Source organism: Podarcis cretensis (genome assembly GCF_951804945.1).
Source record: "Podarcis cretensis genome assembly, chromosome: Z".
In the NCBI taxonomy this organism is placed as follows: domain Eukaryota; kingdom Metazoa; phylum Chordata; class Lepidosauria; order Squamata; family Lacertidae; genus Podarcis; species Podarcis cretensis.
This window is the reverse complement of record NC_137184.1, coordinates 50,576,362-50,594,264: the sequence shown is the minus strand read 5'-3', so window position 1 is coordinate 50,594,264 and position 17,903 is coordinate 50,576,362. Positions and strand designations below refer to the sequence as shown.

General features: G+C 48.0%; 2 protein-coding genes across 9 annotated transcripts in view; one reads left to right on the top strand and one right to left on the bottom strand.

The window, feature by feature from the left end:
- Positions 1-3,607, top strand: part of MAP7D3 (MAP7 domain containing 3) — a 95,707-nt gene extending 92,100 nt beyond the window's left edge. For all 6 annotated transcript variants that reach the window (XM_079962754.1, XM_079962755.1, XM_079962752.1 and 3 more), the window contains one exon: positions 3,229-3,607. In XM_079962754.1, coding sequence (XP_079818880.1) covers positions 3,229-3,236 — 8 coding nt within the window. In that variant the 3' untranslated portion in view covers positions 3,237-3,607. The remainder of the gene's footprint in view (positions 1-3,228) is intronic.
- An 8,644-nt stretch (positions 3,608-12,251) lies between these two features.
- Positions 12,252-17,903, bottom strand: part of FHL1 (four and a half LIM domains 1) — a 65,446-nt gene continuing 59,794 nt past the window's right edge. For all 3 annotated transcript variants that reach the window (XM_079962909.1, XM_079962910.1, XM_079962908.1), the window contains exons 5-6: positions 16,552-16,738; positions 12,252-15,340 (exon numbers count right to left, since the gene is read on the bottom strand). In XM_079962909.1, coding sequence (XP_079819035.1) covers positions 15,186-15,340; positions 16,552-16,738 — 342 coding nt within the window. In that variant the 3' untranslated portion in view covers positions 12,252-15,185. The remainder of the gene's footprint in view (positions 15,341-16,551; positions 16,739-17,903) is intronic.

The window sequence follows — 17,903 nt, the reverse complement described above, 5'->3', positions numbered from 1 at the left end:
TATGGTCTGGGCGGTCCCAGTCCCCAGTCTTGTTGCCGCATTCTGGATTAATTGCAATTTCCAGGTCACCTTCCAAGGCAGCCCCATGTAGAGCGCCTTGCAGTAGTCCAAACGGGAGATAACCAGAGCATGCGCCACTCTGGCAAGGCAGTCCGCAGGCAAGTGGGGTCTCATCCTGCGTCCCAGATGGAGCTGCCCTGGACACAGAATGGACCTGCGCCTCCATGGGTCCAAAATGACCCCCAGGCGGCACAGTTGCCCCATTCAGGACCACCTGCCCACCCATAACCGAGACTTCTGTCTTGTCCGGATTCAACCTCAACCCATTAGCCGCTATCCGTCCTCCAACCACCTCCAGGCACTGGGGTCTGCCCAGTGCACCAAACCACCTCTCCATTGAAAGGTGGCAAATTCGCATTTGAGTTCGGCATTCAGGGTTCTCAAAATACTTGAAACCTGGGCTGCAGGGCTGGAAAGAAGGATGCTGACTGACCTGGAGTTGGAGGGAAATAAAAGGAGAAGGTTTTGGGTGGGTTAATGAAGCCCTTCCGCTTCCTCCTAAAATGGGTGTCCCCAGGGCCCCCTTTCTGCGAACTCTGGCATTTGTGAACCAGCTCCCTATACTAGATTCAGGGAGGGAGCCGCGTTGGTCTGACGCAGTCAAAATAAATCTTTAAAAATGAAAAAATGGTCCAGTAGCAACCTAGAGACCAACAATGTTTCTTCTGGATCAAAGCTTTTGTGTGCAGGCAGACTTCTTCAAATACACTGAAGCGGAAGTCCCCACACCCTGATATATAGAGGGAGGGGAGTCCCCGGACCCTGATATATAGAGGGAGGGGAGTCCCCGGACCCTGATATATAGAGGGAGGGGAGTCCCCAGACCCTGATATATAGAGGGAGTCCCCGAACCCTGATATATAGTGGGAAGGGAGTCCCCAGACCATGATATATAGAGGGAGGGGAGTCCCCGGAACCTGATATATAGTGGGGGTGGGTGGGTGGGGTTTTCTCCAAATGGTTGTAGGACTCAGTGGGTATGGTCAACCTGCTAGCGACTATGAATGACTGAAAAAGCAAGGGATGGTATGCAGATTACCCAAAATAGCTTTAGCATGTGTAAAGAGGCAGGAATTCAACATCTCCATTCAGACCCCATAGAATCACAGAGTTGGAAGAGACCACAAGGGCCATTGAGTCCAACCCCCTGCCAAGCAGGAAACACCATCAGAGCACTCCTGACATTTGGTTGTCAAGCCTCTGCTTAAAGACCTCCAAAGAAGGAGACTCCGCCACACTCCTTGGCAGCAAATTCCACTGTCGAACAGTTTTCAGCTGAGTGATAAGTTGCAATTCAGCTACTTCTCTTTCAAGTCTATTTCTGAAATTGTTTTGCAATAAGACAGCTGCTTGGAGATCCTGTATTTAATCTCCCAGGAGATGAAAGTGTTCTCCTATTGCAGTGATGGCCAAATTCGGCCCTCCATTTGTTTTGGGATTACAATTCCCATCATCCCTAGCTCACAGAACCAGGGAGGATGGGAGTTGTAGTCCCCAAACAGCTGGAGGGCCAACTGGCTTCTCTGCTGTGTGATTCCTGATTTCAGATTGATGCCCATTTATCCTTTGGCATAGAGTCTGGCCTGTTTGCCCAATATAGGGAGCCGAAGGGCACTGCTGGCATTTGATGGCATACACAGTGTTAGATGATGAGCAATGAAATAGGCCTGAGATGGGCTGCTGAATGTTGCTGGGTCCAGTTTCCAACTCCGGCAACCCCAACCTTCGGCCCTCCAGATGTTTTGGACTACAATTCCCATAATCCCTGACCACTGATCCTGTTAGCTAGGGATCGTGGGACTCAATGGGTATCGTCAATCTGTTGGCAACTATGAACGACTGCAATTAGTCCACCAGTAGGCATGTCCAACAGGTAGATTGCAATCTACTGGTAGATCATGGGGTGTTCCTGGTAGCTCTCTGGCCCCTCAGGGATCTCCTTCCCCCCCAGAATAAAAAAGAACAAAAGGAATAAAAAAAGCTCAACAACTACTGCTTCCTGTTATGTTCTGTGTATATCGCAAGGCTCATTCGGTTTCATTCATTCATATTTCCCGTTCCATTCATTCATATCTTCCGTTTCATTTGCTTCCTTAGAAAAAGCTCGTCAATGTTGGCTTCCGGAAAAAAGCCGGACAGCTTTGCTTTTCCAAAAAAAATGTGGCAACCTTGGCTTCCAGGAAAAAGCCAGACAACTTTGCCTTTCCAAAAAAAGCTCAGCAACTTTTGGCTCCTAGCCAAAAAGTGGACCATCAAATTAAGGTCCACTATTGGACTGGGGGTTCAAGACCCTCATATATTCATTCATATATTCCGTTCCATTCATTCATATATTCATATATTCCGTTCCATTCATTCATATACAGTGGTGCCCCGCAAGACGAACGCCCCGCAAGATGAAAAACCCGCTAGACGAAAGGGTTTTCCGTTTTGGAGGCACTTCGCAAAACGAATTTCTCTATGGGCTTGCTTCGCAAGACGAAATGTCTTGCGAGTTTTTCCGACTTTTTTCCCCTTCCCCCCCCTTTTCCAAGCCGCTTATCAGCTGATCCGCTAAGCTGATAAGCCGCTAAAAGCCGCTAATAGCGCTAATCCGCTAAGCCGTGGGCTTGCTTTGCAAGACGAAAAAACCGCTAGACGAAGAGAATCGTGGAACGGATTCTTTTCGTCTTGCGAGGCACCACTGTATTACCTTTCACTCATTCTTATCTTCAGTTCCAATCATTCATTTGCTTCCCAAGAGAAGCTCCACAACTTTGATCCGTCCAATGACAACAGGTAGATCACTGCCAGTTTTTTTGTACTGGGAGTAGATCACAGTCTATTGAGAGTTGGACATCCCTGTCCTACAGGAAAAAGCAAGGGATAGTAGGCAGTGACCCAAAACAGCTTTCATACGTGTAACGAGACAAGAATCCAATATCTCTATTGCGCAGCCAAATACTGTATTTTTGCATCTATAAGATGCCCCCTATTTTGAGGGACTCCGATTTAAGAAAATGGGGGAGGTGGCCCCCGTGTATAAGACGCCCCCAAATTTTGGACATTATTCTTTAGGGGGAAAACCTAGTCTTACACACGGAAAAAATGTGGTAACTAATTGCAATTAAAACTCCACCTGTCTTCCGTTTCTTATTAGTTCTTTCTTTCTCTCTCACTTTTGAACAGAACTGTGAACACTAGGACCCTAGAAAGACTCCAGACTCTCCGCTTCAGGAATTTGGGGTTCCCCCCAAGTCATATGAAGGCCTTGATTTTGGAAAAGCTGCTTGTTGAACCCCCCCACCCCCGAGTTTGGCGCCGGAAAAGAAGTAAAGTCTACCCCGCCTAACTTTGCACCTTGGAAACCTTTCAGGTAGACTGTTGCTTTAATGAGTTTTCGTTAGAGGGACTGTTTGAACGCAGGTTTCTCGAAGGGACGGGAAGGAAACGTTTTCCCTTCCGTGAATTGTTCATTATTCTGTTAGTAGCTTGTATTGGAGATTTACCAAATATTGTTGCACAGAGCACAGCCAGCCTAATAAAATGAAACGTAACCTTTATTAAACCACCTTGTCCTTGTCTTAACTGGCTTCACATGCACGCTCCATTATTGAAGGAGAGCTTCGTTTCAATCGTTAAGAGCAAGCCATCTTCCTTGGCGACAGGTTGGACTGTTTCTGCCATAAAAAAATCTAGCTTAGGGCTAAGATCTCTTCCGGCGCTTGGCAACAAATGTCTTGCTCATGGCAAGTGGCGAGTTGCGTATTTTTCCGTCTATAAGAGGCCCCCATATATAAGACGCCCCCTATTTTGGGGGACTTAGATTTAAGAAAATGGGGGAGATGTATCCATGTATAAGATGCCCCCTTCTTTTCGACATTAGATTTTAGGGGGGGAACCTAGTCTTACACAGGGGAAAATACGGTATTTTGGTGAGCTCGCCAACAATGATCGAGTGCCGTAATTGTAATGTAGCGCTGTTGGGGCTGCAAACTGCTGTTAGCCACTGGTGGACGGAGGTGGCCCATGCCTGGGGTGGGGGTTGACAAAATCCCCCCAGGCTGATTTGTGTCGTGGCGGGTGAATTTCCGCGACAGGCACAATTGCCGCTGCGGAAATCCGCCTGCTGATCGCACAAATACGCCAGGCGGGCAGCACTCCCATCCCCAGCAGGCGGCACCACATGCTGGGCGTATATGCGCAGGTGGCGGCAGTCTCGGGAGGATCAGTGCGCCTCCGGGTTCGCGTCATATTTGCCGCCCGGGTGCCCCAGCGGCTTCCCCCGCAACTGGATCCCCTCCGACAACAGTCAAGTGTCATTATGGCAACATGGTGTGCAGTGCTCTACGGGGCCTACAAATTGCTGTCAGCCCCCACTTGTTGAAGGCGACGACTTGCCATGAGACACTCGGCAAGGACCCGCAAAGTGCATGGAAGGGGGGCCAGAATGGCCGAGACCAATGCCCAAATAACCTGCCAGGAGCCCCACCCCAACACCAAATGTTTGGAGGGGGCCCGGGAAGCCCACTGCATGGAGCGTCTTCCCTGATTTACCTTTAAAGCAGGCATAGGCAAACTCCGGCCCTCCAGATTTTGGGACTACAATTCCCATCCTCCCTGACCACTGGTCCTGTTAGCTAGGGAATTGTAGTCCCAAAAATCTGGAGGACCAGAGTTTGCTTATGCCTGCTTTAAACCCATCTTTATTTACTTTATTTACATTGAAAGCCATCTTAAAGTCATGCACCACCCGGAATACGTTTCCACAGGGGAAGCCTCTTCACTGTTGTGAAGCCAGCACGCATCTGAGCATGTCGAGAAAGCGAGAGGTGCGGCGTCAGCAACATGCCCAATCCGTCAAGCTGGGTCACTGTGCATTTTGTTTTTTCTGGGCTTGCGCAGGTTTGGGGCCAAGCCCCATTGAAGTGAGCACCAGCCCCACAGCAATGCCACCCCTGTCCTATGCTCCCCATTGTGTGCTTACCATTGCTTGCGCTTTGAACAGGTTTAAAAACAACAGCAACATGTATTTAAGTCAGGCATTCTGAAACTCAGCCCTCCAGCTGTTTTGGGACTACAATTCCCATCATCCCTGACCACTGGTCGTGTGAGCTAGGGATGATGGGAGTTGTAGTCCCCAAACATCCAGAGGGCCGAGTCTGGGGTGCCTGATTTAAGTTGATATTCACACGTCAGTTTTGTGCATATTGGTGTACATAAAAGCAGTATCAAACCCCTGAGGTTGTGTGTGTGTGTGTGTTGTGGTTTTGTTTGTTTGTTTGTTTGTTTTTGTCTTCATTAATTATTCTGTCCTTCTCTTCGTTTGACCTCGCTGCTTGCCTCTGCTGTTTGTGTCAAGCAGTGGTAGCCAAATTTGGCCCTCCAGCTGTTTGGGGGCTACAATTCCCACCACCCCTGACCACTGGTCCTGTTAGCTAGGGATGATGGGAGTTGTAGTCCCCAAACAGCTGGAGGGCCAAGTTTGGCCATGACTGGCATAAAGCAACCTATTTAGCCTCCAGCCCTTGGACAGTGTTCTGTGTAAAGCAGTGATGGCCAATCTGGGCCTTTATGCCACCACTGGCATAAAGGGATGAAGTCTGTGGCTAAGAGAGAACGGCAGCTGTGTCCTTGTCCTCCAGTCCTGAATCGCTAGGTGTCCCTTGTCAAAAGATTAATAATAATAATTTATTCTATAAAGAGCGGCTTCCCAGATCAGTGACCCCTCGGCTTTCAGGGCAGATGTTCATACTGGCACGATGCCCCATTTCTTGGGATTGCAGTTGAGAACTAGAGATCCAGCCCCCTTTCCACCTCATCCTCTGCCCTCTCCCAAACCTTTTTGCCGTTCCCAAATATTTTAGAGCGGTGCCTTAGGTTGAAACAAAATGTATTTTTGTATGATCACTCTTTTCAGGGCAGGGCAGCAGCTGAAGAAGGAACAAAAAGGGTTTTCTTGTGTGTGTGTTTCTTTGTGGCTGATTAGCTGCTCTCCCTGTGCAAAGGTCAGAGGGGGCAGGGTTTCTGTTGAGGTAGGTGATTAGCTGTGGGAGGAGCTTATCAGAGCTTGCAGGGCAGCAGCTGAAGAAGGAGCAAAAAGGGTTTTATTGTGTGTGTTTCTTGTGGCTGATTAGCTGCTCTCCCTGTGCAAAGGTCCCTTGTTGATTGCCCTCTTAGAAGACAAAGTCCAGAAACTGGAGGAACGTGTAGCTATGCTCCAAAGAATTAGAGAGCTGGAGCTCTTCTTGGAAGCAACAGAGCACACCGTCTCCACCAAAGAGGAGACAGGGGACTCCCCTGAGAAGGAGGCTAGTTCACCAACACAGGAGCCAGATATATGGAGAAACGTGACACAAAGAAGTAGGAGGCCCAGGGTTCGCTCTGATTGTTTAGAAATACACAATCGCTTTGAGGTCCTCTCCCCTAGCATGGAAGACGAAGAGCAGACTCCATTTGAGGATCTCTCCCTCATTACAGTCGATCAGGTATATGAAGACGAGCAGCAAAGTGAGTCCTCAGGGAATGTGCAGGCGACCTTGGAACGGACAGCTCACGGAAGAACCCCGACCAAACCTAAGAGGAGGCGTGTAGTGGTGTTAGGGGATTCCCTACTGAGGGGAACAGAAGCAGTGATCTGTGGGCCTGACAAGATGTCTCGGAAAGTGTGCTGTCTCCCCGGGGCTAAGATCCAAGATGTAACTGAATGACTGCAAGGAATCATAAAACCCACTGACAAATACCCCTTCCTCTTGGTTCATGTGGGAACCAATGACACTGCAAGCAATAGCCTCCAGAAGATCAAAAGAGACTATGAGGCTCTGGGCAGGAAATTGAAGCAATTAAATGCACAAATTGTCATGTCATCTGTCCTCCCAGTTGAACGACGTGGCCCAGGGAGAGAGGGAAAAATAGTGGAAGTGAACAACTGGCTTCGCAAATGGTGTAAACAGGAACGGTTTGGATTCTTAGATCATGGACTGCAGTTTCTTGAAGATGGACTTCTGGCAAGCGATGGGCTGTACCTCACAACGGTTGAGAGGAATGTTTTTGCCAAAAATCTCAGAAACCTCATCAGGAGGGCTTTAAACTGACTAATGTGGGGGAGGGAGACAGTGCTCCTGAAGGTGGGAGTCTATCAATTGATGAAGATGATCATCCAAATGTCACAGACCAAATGGAGCAAACAGCACGCAGACCTAGTGGTGGGAGGAAAAAATCCTTAAATAAGAGACACGGGGGAATGATTAATGGACTTCAATGTCTGTACACTAATGCACAAAGCATGGGAAATAAACAAGATGAGCTTGAGCTCTTGGTACAGCAAACTAAATATGACATAATAGGCATCACTGAAACCTGGTGGGATAAGTCCCACGACTGGAATGTAATAATGGAGGGATACAATCTATTTCAGAGAAACAGACCAGACAAGAAAGGAGGAGGAGTGGCGTTATATGTCAGGGATGTGTATACCTGTGAAGAGATCCAAGATTTAGAACCTCAAAGCCAAAGTGAGAGCATTTGGGTCAAAATTAAGGGAGAGAAGAATAACAGTGACCTCATTGTGGGAATTTACTATAGATCCCCAAGCCAAACGGAGGACATAGATGATGCTTCCTGGAACAGATGGCCAAGCATGCAAAAGGAAGGGAGATAGTAGTAATGGGGGACTTCAATTACCCGGATATTTGCTGGATGTCAAACTCAGCCAAGAGCATAAGGTCAAACAGATTCCTCACTGGCCTTGCAGACAACTTTGTTGTCCAGAAAGTGGGAGAAGCAACAAGAGGAACAGCCATTTTAGATCTGGTCCTAACCAATGTTGATGACCTGGTTAGTGGGGTAGAAGTGGAAGGATCATTAGGCACGAGTGATCATGCTCTTCTGAAGTTTATTATACAGCGGAAAGGAGCAGCCAAGCATACTAGGACTCAATTTCTTGACTTTAAGAAAGCCGACTTCATAAAACTTAGGGAAGTGCTGGGTGAGATCCCATGGACAGTAATACTAAAAGGAAAGGGTGTTCATGATGGCTGGGAGTTTGTTACGAGGGAGATAGTAAAAGCACAACTTCAGGCAATACCAATGAGACGGAAACATGGGAGGTGCCTGAAGAAGCCAGGGTGGCTATCTAAAGAACTTTTAACTGAGTTAAGATTAAAAAAAGATGTGTACAAAAAATGGAAAAGGGGGGAAACCACCAAAGAGGAATTCAAACAAATAGCCAGCACGTGTAGACACAAAGTCAGAAAAGCTAAAGCACAGAATGAACTCAGGCTTGCTAGAGAGGTTAAAAGCAACAAAAAAGGCTTTTATGAGTATGTTCGTAGCAAAAGGAAGAACAAAGAAACAGTGGGGTCACTCAGAGGAGAAGCATGGTTGTCAAGCCTCTGCTTAAAGACCTCCAAAGAAGGAGACTCCACCACACTCCTTGGCAGCAAATTCCACTGTCGAACAGCTCTTACTGTCAGGAAGTTCTTCCTAATGTTTAGGTGGAATCTTCTTTCTTGTAGTTTGGATCCATTGCTCCGTGTTCACTTCCCTGGAGCAGCAGAAAACAACCTTTCTCCCTCCTCTATGTGACATCCTTTTATATATTTGAACATGGCTATCATATCACCCCTTAACCTCCTCTTCTCCAGGCTAAACATGCCCAGCTCCCTTAGCCGTTCCTCATAAGGCATCGTTTCCAGGCCTTTGACCATTTTGGTTGCCCTCCTCTGGACACGTTCCAGTTTGCCAGTGTCCTTCTTGAACTGTGGTGCCCAGAACTGGACACAGTACTCCAGGTGAGGTCTGACCAGAGCAGAATACAGTGGCACTATTACTTCCCTTGATGTAGATGCTATACTCCTATTGATGCAGCCCAGAATTGCATTGGCTTTTTTAGCTGCCGCGTCACACTGTTGGCTCATGTCAAGTTTGTGGTCAACCAAGACTCCTAGATCCTTTTCACATGTACTGCTCTCAAGCCAGGTATCACCCATCTTGTATTTGTGCCTCTCATTTTTTTTGCCCAAGTGCAATACTTTACATTTCTCCCTGTTAAAATTCATCTTGTTTGTTTTGGCCCAGTTCTCTAATCTGTCAAGGTCGTTTTGAAGTGTGATCCTGTCCTCTGGGGTGTTAGCCACCCCTTCCAGTTTGGTGTCATCTGTAAATTTGATCAGGATGCCCTTGAGTCAGTGCGCACCAACGCTTCTCGCTCTCCAGGCTTCAGCGAAAGCAATGCGAAGCCTCCGGAGCGCGGAGGGAGCACTCCCTCTGCGCTTCGGAGGCTTCGCGTTGCTATCGCTGAAGCCAAGGAGCCTGCATTCGCTCCATTGGACGCACACACATTTCCCCTCAATTTTTGGAGGGGGAAAAGTGTGTCCTATAGAGCGAAAAATATGGTAAATTGTGATTTATATCCTGATTAAAATTGATTTGATTTAAGTCAAATCCACCCTGGTTCTCAACAAGCCTGAATTTGAAAGAGAAGCCTCTTGAAATGGGGGGCAGATGTACAGCGATCCAACTCTAAAAGCTGAATAGTATAGATACTCTCTTTAGGGAGCAGTCATTGTTCTACATCAGGGACGTCTCCAACTCCCAATAGATTGTGATCTACTCTCAGTGTAAAAAAAACTGGTTGTGATCTACCCATTGTCGTTGGACAGATCGAAGTTGTTGACCTTTTTTTTTTTTTTGAGTGAATGGAACTGAATTTATGAATGAATGGAACTGTGAGCATTGCGAGATAATTTGAAGTCGATTATATAAAACACAGTTGACGGTCCTGAAAATCCGCAGTCAAATGGTGGACCTTAATCTGATGGTCCACATTTTTTGCTCGAAAGCAAAAGTTGCTGAGCTTTTTTTTGAAAGGCAAATTGTGGAGCATTTCTTAGGAAACCAAAGTCGTCCGGCTTTTTTTGGAAAGGCAAAGTTATTCAGCTTTTCTTAGTAAGCCAGAGTGGTTGTTGAGCTTTTTTTTTTAGGAATCAATGAATAAATGAAACTGAAGATATGAAATGAATGAAACCAAATGAAGCCAAAGTTGCTACTTTTTTTTGGAAAGGCAAAGCTGTCCGGCTTTTTTCCGGAAGCCAACATTGACAAGCTTTTTCTAAGGAAGCAAATGAAGGAAAGAAACGGAAGATATGAATGAATGGAACGGGAAATATGAATGAATGAAACAGAATGAGCCTTGCGATATACCGTATTTTTCGCCCTATAGGATGCACTTTTTCCCCTCCAAAACTGAAGGGGAAATGTTTGTGCGTCCTATGGGGTGAGTGCAGGCTTTCGCTGAAGCCTGGAGAGCGAGAGGGGTCGGTGCGCACCGACCCCTCTCGCTCTCCAGGCTTCAGGAAGCTATCCACAAGCCTTGCAAGCCCGGCGGGAGTTGCTGCCGGGCTCGCAAGGCTTGCGAGCAGCAGCCTGCAGCCCGAAGCACAGTGCGCCCTCCGGAGGGCACCCCATGCTTCACGCAGGTGTCCGCAAGCCTTGCGAGCCCGGCAGGAGTTGCCACCGGGCTCGCAAGGCCTGCGGATAGCAGCCTGTTCTGGAGGCTGGGGTAGGGGGAAGCTCGGGCTTCCCCTGCCCCAGCCCCGCGACTGGGGGGGGGGGGGAAATAATTTTTTTTTATTCATTTCCTCCCCCCAAAAACAAGGTGCGTCCTATGGGCTGGTGCGCCCTATAGGGCGAAAAATATGGTACACAGAACATAACAGAAAGCAGTAGTTGTTGAGCTTTTTTTAATTCCTTTTGTTCTTGTTTATTCTGGGGGGAAGGAGATCCCTGAGGGGCCAGAGATCGACCAGGAAAGTCCCACGATCTACCAGTAGATTGTGATCTACCTGTTGGACATCCCTGTTCTACATGACTGTTCCATAGACATGGTACAGCCTCGTCTGCGGAACAGGAATGTTTGGAAATCAGGCACAAAATCAATTGGGCCTTTATCTGAAAAGAAGTGGCTTTTGTCCCAAATTTCTCAGTGTCTTTCGGCGTTGTGAACATCCGCCTTTCCCCCTCAAAGAAGAACGAGGTGCCCTCTGGGAATTTCCACCTGTGTACTATCGGGTTTCCTTTTAGGGCTTCTACTAGAGGTTTAGATTTCTCTCTTTTCTCCTGTCGCCTGGTTGGGGTTATCTTATGGATAATGATCTCATTTTCTTTTTCTTTTAATAATATTTCTTTTTCTTTTCCCCTTTATAACAGGGGTGGCCAACTCCCAAGAGACTGCGATCTAAACTGGCAGTGATCTGTCCCCTTTTCTGGAATTCAGATCAAAGTGTGTGAGCTTTTTTTTAGGAAGGATAGCCCTTTTTTTTTTGGGGACGCAGGTGGCGCTGTGGGTTAAAGCCTCAGCGCCTAGGGCTTGCTGATCGAAAGGTCGGCAGTTCGAATCCCTGCGGCGGGGTGCGCTCCCGCTGCTCGGTCCCAGCGCCTGCCAACCTAGCAGTTCGAAAGCACCTCCGGGTGCAAGTAGATAAATAGGGACCGCTTACCAGCGGGAAGGTAAACGGCGTTTCCGTGTGCGACTCTGGCTCGCCAGAGCAGTGATGTCACGCTGGCCACGTGACCCGGAAGTGTCTCCAGACAGCGCTGGCCCCTGGCCTCTTAAGTGAGATGGGCGCACAACCCCAGAGTCTGTCAAGACTGGCCCGTACGGGCAGGGGTACCTTTACCTTTACCTTTAGCCCTTTTTTAAAAAAAGGGATTCAGGTCTAAGTGGGTGACTTTTTTTTTAGGGAGGTTCAGGTCAAAGTTGTTGACCTTTTTTAGGGAGGAGGAAGGCACCATTTTAAATGTTGAACCTTTTTAGGGGAGCCAAAGTTGTTGAGCTTCTCTACAGACATCCAGTCATAATCTACCTGCTGGACATGCCTGCTTTATAACAACCAAATAACATTTCTTCATCACATAAATTGAGCTTTGACTTCCTCCCACCCCCCTCCCTGACTTCCAGATGTAATCACTTTTATCTCCGCATTTCTGAATTGCCCCGTTTACCATATATCCATACTTATGATCTCATTTTCATCCATTCTGAGTTTTTTCTTGTTACTAGTTTGTCATACTTTGTCTCTGGTGTCCATCTATGATTTGATGTTCCCACACGAGGCTTCCAGGAATGGTGAAAAATAAGGGACTCCTGTCATATAGGACCTGTGAAGGTTCCCGCGGCCGGCATGCAAAAACGGAATACAAACCCAGGCAAGTTGAAGCAAAGCAGCGAAGATGCTGGACCTTTATTTGAGATTTCTGCGGCAGCAGGGTCAAAGCCAGTCTCGCCAAGGAGGAAAGGAGAAGACTCCAAATGGGAGACGTTTCTTACTTCTTATACAGTTTTGAACCAAGCACACGTAGATTTCCGTAATCCCCCCCCCTTAATTCCCCATGAGACACTTCATTGGACACAACCTTGGGTGTGATAACAGATACAAGTATCAGCTAAGAATGGGTGGAGGAAATTGTGTGGTGCAAACATTTGCATTTTATTCCTTCGTACGCATCAAGGGTTTTAATGTGTTAATCTGCGAAGGCCAGGTTTTCTGGAGACGTTTCTGGGCTGGACCATGTGACATATTGACATACTATCACCTAGGGCACGGGTGTCAAACACAAGGTCCGCGGCCGAATCCGGCCCGCCAGACCCCATCATGCGGCCCGTGTAGCCGGCGGCGGCCGCCACCCTTCACCTTTTATTCTCGCTTTTTTTTTACACAAGAAAGCCGCCTCTTCAGCGCATGCGCGGCAGCCTACAAGCCAGAGAACGTCTGCCCTCTAGCGGCACCGGCCATTCTACACAGGAAACCTCCACTTTACGTGCATTCAGGAAACCTCCACTTGTTTTTATATTGAGCGCATGAGGGTGACCAAACTGCTGATGCGGCCCCCGATGAATTTGAGTTTGACACCCTGATCTAGGGCAGGGATGTCCAGCTCCCAAGAGACTGTGATCTACTCACAGTGTAAAAAAAACTGGCAGTGATCCACCCGTTGTCGTTGGATGGATCAAAGTTGTGGAGCTTTTTTGGGGAAGCCAAGGTGGTTGAGCTTTTTTTTTTAGGAAGCAAATGAATGAATGGAACTGAATGAACGTTGTGAGATACACAGAACATAATCAAAAGTTGATTATATAAAACACAGTTAAGGGTCCTGAATCCCCAGTCCTATATAGGGGAACTTAATCTGATGGCCCACTTTCTGGCTAGGAAACAAAAGTGGCTGAGCTTTTTGGGAGAAGCCAAAGTGATCTACCTGTTGGACGTGCCTGACCTAGGGCATTGCTAGGCAAACTAAGGCCTGGGGGCCGGATCCGGCCCAATCGCCTTCTCAATCCGGCTGGCGGATGGTCTGGGAATCAGCATGTTTTGACATTAGTAGAATGTGTCCTTTTATTTAAAATGCATCTCTGGGTTAATTGTGGGGCATAGGAATTTGTTCATTTCCCCCCAAAAAATATAGTCCAGCCCCCACAAGATCCGAGGCACAGTGGACCGGTCCCCTGCTGAAAAAGGTTGCTGACCCCTGCTTTTCATTGTCAAACAAATATGAAGGCATCATTGCTTGTGGAAACTGACGTTGCGAAGGGCTCAGGCCGGCCATTTCCTGGCTTTCATGGGATTTTTGATATGGAAGAGCACACAAGCATTTTGCCTCCCACCCCACCCCAGGATTCAGTTTAATGCAGGCAGAGGGCCTTCTTGGTGGTGGCACCCTCTCCCATCAGATCTCAAGGAAATCAGCAAGACGTCTGAAGGCAGCCCTGTTTAGACTTTTAAAGGGTCAGTGAGTGACCCTTTAAAACGGCCTCAAACTCACTCCCGATCTTTTGCTCCCCAGGAAGGAAAAGCAAAAAAATTCCGTTTCAAAAGCAGCCATGTGATTTCAGCCCTCATCTTACTGCTCACTTAGAAGTTAGTAACCTACCATACTTTCCCTTGTATAAGACTAGGGTGGTTTTTTTTTTACTAAAAAATAATGCAAAAAAGGGAGGGATAATCTTATACCTGGGGGCAATCTCCCTCCATTTTCTTAATTTTTGAGTCCCCCAAAATAAAGGTAAAGGACCCCTGACAGTTAAGTCCAGTCCAAAATAGGGGGCATCTTATACAGTGGTACCTCTGGATGCGAACGGGATCCGTTCCGGAGCCCCGTTCGCATACTGAAGCAAACGCAACCTGCGTCTGCGTGTGCGTGGGTCGCAATTAGCCACGTGCCCATGACGTCATTTTGAGTGTCTGCAGAAGCGGCGAAACCCGGAAGTAACGCACTCAGTTACTTCCGGGTCGCCACAGAGCACAACCTGAAAATATTTAACCTGAAGCTACTTCAACCTGAGGTATGACTGTACATGGGGGCATGTTATACATGGAAAAAGACTAATTAGCTGTATGTGCTCAATTATCAGCAAGTACCGTACTTTTCCGTGTAGAAGACGAGGTTCTATATAAGACTCAAAGCGCAGGCTGCAAAGGCCCCTCGGTGACCACAGCAGGTAGGCAATTTGTGGCAACGCCCCCTAAAAAAAGCTCAACAACCCCCCCCCCCCAATTTTGGAAATTTTTAGTCCCTCAAAATAGGGGGCATCTTACAGAAGGGGGAGTCTTCTAGACGGGAAGGTGCGGTATATTTGGTTGTGTGAAGCTTGAGCCGAAACATCAGCCAGCACCCACGAAGCATGGCAAGAAGGCAAGAGGATCCCAGCGAGGTTGAACCTTTCTGTTTTTTAAAAAATGATTTAAATCAAGTCTTCCTGACTAGTGATTGAAATCCAGTCTTACTGAATATATGATTTAAATCAAATCCACCCTGGTTATCAGTAAGTACATTTGGATGTGCAAAGCTTGAGCCTAAACTTCGGCCGGCACCTGCAAAGCATGGCAAGAAAATAAGAGGATCTTTCCTTTAAAAAGAGGGGGGGGGGGATTTTAAGCAAGGTTAGCAGCAGGTAGGATGCTATGGCAGAGCTTTTATTGAATGCCACCTTCAGATGGGGAGGGGGGAGATGCCGGGCACCTCTTAAGGATGGGGATGGGGAAGCCTAAAATGTGGGCAGGAGAGTGGGCAGGTTTTCTCCAAGCACACGGATCAAGCCCCTCCAGGGAAGAGGCGAGGCCGCGCCACCCCCTTTGCCCTGGCTCCGCCCCTTACAGCTTCTTGGCACAGGTGGGGCAGTAGACTTGCTCGCTGTGGAAGACGAAGGGCTTGTTGGCCAGCGGGATGGAGCACTTCTTGCAGTTGAAGCAGTAGTCGTGCCAGGAGTGGCCTTCATGGCTGACCACGTTGGTGCCTTTCCCGAAACCTGGCGGTTCAGAGGAGGAGCAGGGAGGGAAGGGTTAGAAAGGAAGGAGAAGGAAGCACACAGGTCACTTATTCAGGCATAGGCAAATTTGGCCCTCCAGCTGTCTTGGGACTACAACTCCCATCGTCCCTAGCTCACAGGAACAGTGGTCGGGGATGATGGGAATTATAACCCCAACACAGCTGGAGGGCTGAGTTTGCCTATGCCTGGAAGAAGGAGTGGGGGAGTTCGGGGACAGGTAGGTGGGCTTCCCTCCAATGAGCCCCGCCCCCAGGTCTCCCAAGACTTGTGGGCTTCCTCAAACCTGGCCTATAACTCTAGCTAGCAGGACCAGCGGTCAGGGATGATGGGCGTTTTAGTCCTCAAATAGCTGGAGGGCCAGGTTTGGCCACCACTACTCTAGATCAGGCATGGCCCAACTTGGCCCTCCAACTGTTTTCGGACTACAACCCCCATCACACCTAGTTCCCAGGACCAGTGGTCAGAGACGATGGGCATTGTAGTCCCAAAAGAGCTGGAGGGCCGAGTTTGGGGATGCTTGACTTAATTGCTTATGAGCTAGGCCAGGGATGTCCAACTCTCAAGAGACTGCGATCTACTCCCAGTATAAAAAAACTGGCAGTGATATACCCATTGACGTTGGACATATCAAAGTTGTCGAGCTTCTTTTGGGAAGCAAATGAATGAATGGAACTGAATATATGAATGAATGGAACGGAATATATATCCTGTGTATCCTATAGCAGAAGAATCTGATATATCCTATGTCCCAGTGATAGCTGAACTTGGCCCTCCAGCTGTTTGGGGGCTACAACTCCCATTGTCCCTAGCTCACAGGACCAGCAGTCAGGGATGATGGGCATTGTAGTCCCCAAACAGCTAGAGGGCCGAGTTGGGCTGCCACTGCAGTAGTCCAAGCGGGAGATAACCAGAGCACACGCCACTCTGGGCAGAGAGGGGTCTCATCCTGCGTCCCAGATGGAGCTGCCCTGGACACAATGGACCTGTGCCTCCTTGGGTCCAAGATCACCCCTAGGCTGTGCAGCTGGTCCTTCAGGGGCACAGTTGCCCCATTCAGGACCAGGGAATCCCCCACACCCGCCCACCCACAACAGGACTGCTGCCTTGCCAGGATCCAACCTCAACCTGTTAGGTGCCACCCATCCTCCAACCACCTCCAGGCACCTGTCCCGGACCCATCACTGACCCACCTGTGATGGGGTTCTTGCAACCACTGCATTTCTTGGCCACAAAGGACTTGTAGCAATCGACGCAGTAGAATTGATCCTCCACAGCTGTGAAGCGCTGCCCTCCCAGTTTCTTGGAGCAGGTGGCACACACAAAGCACTCGGAGTGGTACGGTTGCTCCTGGTAGGCAACCCCTCCGCAGGTGATGGCCTGGAGTGGGGAAGGAAGTCAGAGGTCAAGCACTGCTTCGACTCCTGGGGAACCATTTGTCCCAGCCGCCCTGAACCCTGTGTCACCTGTGGAAGCTTTCTCCTGTTCTCTCTTCTGTTTAAAGCAGGGTGGACAATGATTTTTTAAAATATATATATATATTTGGATGGGGGGGTTCATTTGAATTAATTTGACGACCATTTGTATTAAAAAAATTAATTTAATTTAAATTTTATTTACGGTGGTACCTTGGTTTGCAGACGTCTTGGTTTGCAGACGTTCTGGATTACAAACATATCAAACCCGGAAGTGCTTATCCTGGATTGCAACCTTTTTTTGCATTACAGCCCTTCCCCCCCTTTTTTGGGGGGGGGATAACGAACAATTTGGGGAGGGAGGCACCATTGGCAAAAGCGTGCCTCAAGTTCCAACCTGTTTTGGTTTACAGACGGACCTCTGGAACGGATTATGATTGTAAACCAAGGTACCACTGTACATTGTACAACATAAATCCACCACAACTCAAATCAACAAATCCACCACCATTAGACATGAACATAACATAAAATAAACATAACATAAAACGTCAGAATAAAAGACTTCCTTTATCCTGTACATGGCCTCCTTGTTTGCTTCTTATAAACTGTTTTCTTTATGAATTATTATTCTGATTTTTTCAATTATGACTTTAAAAAACCCACAAACTCTTTATTTTGATTTAAATGGGATTTTTTTTAATTATTCAAATCTGGATTTTTAAAATGAAATGCTTTGGAAAGAAAAATCTTTCTAAAGGTTTTCTATTGAAATTACATTATAGTCCAAAGGCTATTTGTCAGGAAATAAGGATTTGTTTTTAAGTGCTAAAACTCTGTTGGGTTTAAAAAAGAAAAAAAGTTTAAGCACATCTGTCAGGGGCTCAGGAGCAGAGGCACAGGGAAGAGAGGAGATGGAGAGCGAAGGGGAAGAATCCGAGGGGAGCGTAGGAGAAGAGGACAGTGGACCGAGGGATTCCATGAGCCTCTCCAGCGAATCGGAAGATTCACAGAAGGGGGCGCCAGTGGCCAGGGGTAGGGGGTTCCCAAGGGGAACGCCCCAGGAGCAAGGGGGCAGCAGGGACTCCCAGAGCAGTAGCTGGAAATCAGGACCAGCTTCCCCACCAGAG